At 36.9% G+C, this 5,467-nt stretch overlaps 1 protein-coding gene across 1 annotated transcript; it reads left to right on the top strand.

Moving 5' to 3' along the window:
- Window positions 1-9: 9 nt before the first annotated feature.
- Window positions 10-5,461, top strand: LOC119638555 (the record flags this gene model as incomplete). Its single annotated transcript, XM_038035422.1, has 4 exons — window positions 10-91; window positions 2,320-3,352; window positions 3,413-4,058; window positions 4,153-5,461. Coding segments are annotated over 4 exons (3,021 nt in total), but the record flags the coding sequence as incomplete, so codon positions are not given.
- Window positions 5,462-5,467: the final 6 nt, after the last annotated feature.

Raw genomic sequence — 5,467 nt, 5'->3', positions numbered from 1 at the left:
CCACAAATCTGTTCAAATGAGACGAAAGAATCTCTAAATAATAACAACAATAGTAATAACAATCGCGTAGAACAAAATTTAAAAAAACCAGGTAAGCAAAGAAGATGTTACCCCATCTTTCTCTTTAACTTAAGGAAGTTAACATAACAATCGTTTTGTTTCACACTGTTTTGTTCCCCATAAAGCTGACAATTTTTCTATATTTTTACCCCGTGAAGATATTTCCAAAAACCGATGATCAACATGTAGATCGTTTTCTAAGATAATCACCTTCACGTTCAGTCCAAAAATGCTTCCAAATGATTTACCAACATGTCCAACATTAACGATAAAGGTTTAATTCCAACTCATTCTCAATTTAGTTTTAAAGTCCATTAGTATTTTTTCGGGCATTTATTTACAAACATTTCTGAAACAAATTGGAATTAAGATTTTATCGGTAAACTGATCGCGGAACCACACGCCGGCAGTTACCAGATTTTTTCAAAATATTTTCACAGGATCGAAAGTTATAGATAAACGGACGAGGTCGGCTCGCTTGCTCATTTCTGGTGAGCGTGTATGCAGACAGTATTCGCAATCATATTTTTAACATTGAATTCTTAATTGATCAGGGAAAGTGCTTGTACCAACTGTCAGCTTCTTATCTTTATTTTTACAGTTGTGGTAAATCCAACAAAAAATGGGATTAATATAATCTATTTTAATAGAAATAGATGTATGTCGATATCTCGAAGGGCATAGCAGGTGGAAAAAGAATTGATTATAGATGTTTTCAGATCTCTCCAAGTTACCAAACAATTTTAGAACCTTACCTGCGATATAATGAATTTTTTGAAAGTCGACAATTAAAAAGGGCTAAAATGACGGACGTCGATAGTTCTGGCATTAGGAGAAAGTAAGGTAATATAATAATTCTCTAGGGCGTAAACCATTTTGGAAATAAGTAAATACTGTACATTTAATCACCTTACAAAATCTTCTCACCTTCTTCCAGAAGAATAGATTTATTAAATGTCCGATAATATGATGTTCGTGATCAGTCCACAAATATAGCAATCAGTTTGTAGGTCGATCTGGTCTCACATCATTCTCTTCCAATTGTGACGAACATAGAAAAACTACAGGTGTACCTAAAAAGTAAAACTTAATCTTAAGCTTCCATCTGTAGCCTTGTCAGGTTAAGTTCAAAAATTGAAAATCAGGTAAAATCGGTATAACCGGCATTACAAATAGTAAAACAGATAAAATTTCGAAATTTTTTTTAAAACTTATCCTTCATTTATCCAATTCAAAATAAATCTTGCGCAGAAATGAAAAAAAAGAAGATATAAATGACATAAGCCTTTTCAAACCCCGGCCACCATAATGAAAATGCGCAATATATAAATAGATTTTTTTAGTTTCGAAAAGTTATAGAAATAGCTTTGGGCAAAATGTAATGAGACTGTAGTTTTCTAAAATAATTGCGGTAGATGTGTATGTTTACACTCTGCACGACTCGTGGTATAAGCGTGGGTAGCGTGTAGTATATTAAGTTGTGAACGTATGCAACAACAAGCGTTTCAGAATCATTTTCTCTACCGATCTAAGTTTATCCGTGCGTCTTTTCTGCCTATGTTCAGCTTATGTGATAATTCTCGAGATATTTTGATGAAACTTCGTACACCGGCACAATTTTTTTGTCCAATAGCGAGCGCTATTAAAAATGGTTCACATCAGGACACTTTTTCAGCAATTTCCAGTACAAGGCTTTACTTTAAAAAATCTGTGTAGGAATGACCGCATCGAACGAGGCGGTGTAAGGTATTTCACGGCAGACCGTGTCTCACTGTATTGTTTTCACTTATCAGATATTAGTTTTTAGCAAATTTAAGTGAATTTTGAGTAATCAGCATACGGGCAGGCAAGTTGAAGTCGGCATGATAAAAAGTAGGCCTATGTAAAGTCTTTCTCGATATTACGTAAATCTGCATAAAATTAATACACCATTGTATCACAAGCGGTGTAGTGTATAAAAACGTTTCTAATTACTACGCCAACAAGGCACGTGAATCGAAAATTATTTCAGCTGATCTCACAACAGCCATATCAAGCTACCAAGAGAAGCACACAAATCGATAACATAGCCCGGATACAAAGTCTCGTTACTTTTTGTCCAACGCAGCGCAAACGACGTAATATCGTAGATGAACGTTAATAATTTTTCGATATAATTAATTATTCGTAAATTAACACCAAAGTAAGGCTAGAACTGAGTCCCATTCCACAGTGTTTCTTTCTCTCTTAATTTTAATGTATTGCTTTTTTTGTTCACAGCTGCTGCATCGTGTATTGAACCAGATGATCTCAATAAGATCGAATATTTTCCTGAATGTGCGAATCTAAATAAACATAAAAGAACGATAAATAGCATCAAACGAAGACGTCAAGCATTATACAATCCATCAACAGAGTTAGCTGGAAATTTACCTGGAACTATAAATAACAATTTAACGGTAGCCGTAGCATCATCAAGCAGAAAGAAAATACCCAGAATAATGTCAATATATGAACGTAGATATCAAACGGCCGATGATGGTCGTGGGAGTAGCGGAATGACCGGTAATAGTTATTTGAGCGGCTCGCGTAACAATGCTGTTAGTAGCGGTACATCGGGCAGTGTAATAATGGCCGACGTTAACGATAGTCAAGAGGTGACGAGTCAATTTTATTTAACCAATTCTGGTATCACGAACAATGCAACCGGATCATTGATGGGCAACGGCGGTACGAGTATTATTAATCATGCCCCCAGTATGGCTACATTATGTAATATTGGTAATACCTGCTATTTAAATTCCGTGGTTTACACGTTACGCTTTGCTCCGCAATTTTTGCATAATTTGCATCATCTTTTGACCGATTTAAATGCCGTTCAACAGAATATAGCCCGAGCTCGGGCAAAATCGGCATCGTTAGGTCGTGGCATGACAACCGCTCATATGGAGAATGCACGCAGTTTTAGTAGTAAAGACTTAGCTTCAATGGAACAGTATTCAACGGCGGCAGCGAATACAACAACGCCAACAACAGCTCTTTCTCAAGTTATACAAAAGAGTAGTCATCAAATTTTGGCCGAGAAATTGCATGAACTCTTTCAGAGTCTATATCGTAATGAGTTAAATGATTCGATGGAGCCGCATCATGCCGACACATTGTTGCATGCAATTCAAGATGTTAGCACCATATTTGAAGGAAATCAACAGCAGGATGCCCATGAGTTTCTTATGTGCGTATTAAATAGTATACGAGAGACAAGCCAAACTCTAATCAAAGCTATAGCCGAGTGTCCGGATGTGATAATGAATGGGTTTGTTTTTCTCTTTTTTTTTTTTTTTTGAAAAATAATGAATTTTTTCTTTTTCTCTAGTTTTATTACAAACCCTGAAGAAATTGATGCTATGGAACGTGACAGCCAGAATGCCAAATATAATAGCAATTGCAATAGTGGAGGCAATAGCAATAACAATAATAATGGTTCCACTTCATCAGCACTTAGCTCTTTAACGAGCGCAAAACCTTCATTATTTTCGCGGAAATCTAAGCGAAAAGAAGAATTGAAAAATTCCAAAAGTTCACGTTTACAATCGCCATTAAAAGAAGGTGTGGTATCGGGCAACGTTGTCGGTGTCGGTGGCGGTGGCGGTGGCGGTGTCGGGCAAACAACTTTCTATTTAAATAGCAATGATCTCAATTCGTCATCAACGGCGCCTACAGCATTTACACCCACACAATCAATGTCGCATTTAAGTATAGGCGATGAGACCGATAATGCTTTATCACCCGCGGCTGCATCTCTGCTTAAAGATAAACAACGATTGTTTGAGAAGATACGCGAATTGGGTTTAGATTTTTTCACAGAAGATTTCGAAGGTATTACCGTTTCAACTACGAAATGTTTAAGCTGTGAAACAATAACCGAACAAAAGGAAACTATGATTGATATTGCTGTACCTGTGCCTCAGGCTGGCTATGAAAGCAACGAACATCCCAATCGATCGAGCTCGTTTATACAAGTAAGTAGCGATTAAAATGTTTTCTATTCACTCTTTTTATAATTATATATATTTATATTTTTATATATATATAAATATATATATATATATATAGAATTCATGCATAACACGTGAATATTTTCGCAATGAGAATAAATATCGCTGTGAACAATGTACCGGCTATACTGAGGCCATACGTTCGATATCCTATGAGGTTTTACCTCGTTTACTGGTCATACAGTTAAGTCGATTTTCCGGTGGTATGGAAAAAATTAACAGTTACATTCCAACTTCCTTTACATTGCAATGTTTTTGCTCGAAATGTTGCGAACTAAGCGAAGGCAATAAATTGCATATTTATCGTTTGTACAGTGTTATAACGCATGTTGGGGCGACAATGTCCGTTGGTCATTATATCGCTTATACGTGCTCTCTCGATTTTGCCAATGAATATATTAATTGTCCTAAGGAACAGCGACGGCGACGATGTAGTCATGAACGTAACAATATAACGGCACCTATTACCGGCGGTCTAACAATGACCACGGCAAATACAACAACAAATATTTCAGCGTCGTCTAGTATTACATCATCGGGTACTAGTTTTATGAAGAAAATGAAATTTGGTCGCAGTAAGGCATCGAGCAGTGGTGATATGAGTAAAAATGCTAAGCATTTAAATGGCTTGACCGGGGCAAGTAAAGCCATAACCAATGGTATTGGTAAATTAAGTATGAACGCGGGTATCAATCATAATACTCCAATGATAAATACCACCTGCCAGAGTATAAATTGTTGTGCTATGCGTTTATGTGCCCAACAACAGCAACAACAACAACAACAGCAGCAGCAGCAGAGCAATAGTAGCAGTTTCAGTGATTTTAGTGAAGATTCAACCGGTTATCCAAATGGTAGCGGTTACATAACAACAACGCCTATTGTATATCATAACAATCATCATGGGCATCTGCAGGCAATAAATTCTTCGTCAACATCTACTTCGGGTTATAGTAGTACCGGGCGGGGTTCGAAGCAATCTTCTTACGCAAGTTATGGATCGAATGCTTGCACCGCTGAACCGATTTGGTATATGTGCGATGATGATAAAATCAAGGCCATGACACAACGAGAATTTGAAGATCTCCTATCACCTGCCCGGAAAATTACAATAACGCCTTATCTGCTATTCTATGCACGTTTTGATTTACAGCCAAATCAAACAGCCAAACAAAACAGTAGTGGCAGTAATAATACCCTAAATAATAGTAATAATATAATCGCGGCAGCAACAGGAGCAACCGATACCGCTCAGGCCAATTCTTGGTCAAATGAAAGTTTACAAAATACAGGCATCCTCGGTAATATGCGTATGTGAGAGAAAGCGTCATTGGTAAATGGACTTAAAAAATCCCAACAGAAACAACAACAAC

This window comes from Glossina fuscipes, unplaced genomic scaffold, assembly GCF_014805625.2.
Source record: "Glossina fuscipes isolate IAEA_lab_2018 unplaced genomic scaffold, Yale_Gfus_2 90, whole genome shotgun sequence".
In the NCBI taxonomy this organism is placed as follows: Eukaryota; Metazoa; Arthropoda; class Insecta; order Diptera; family Glossinidae; genus Glossina; species Glossina fuscipes.
This window is presented reverse-complemented; position numbering and strand designations above follow the sequence as displayed.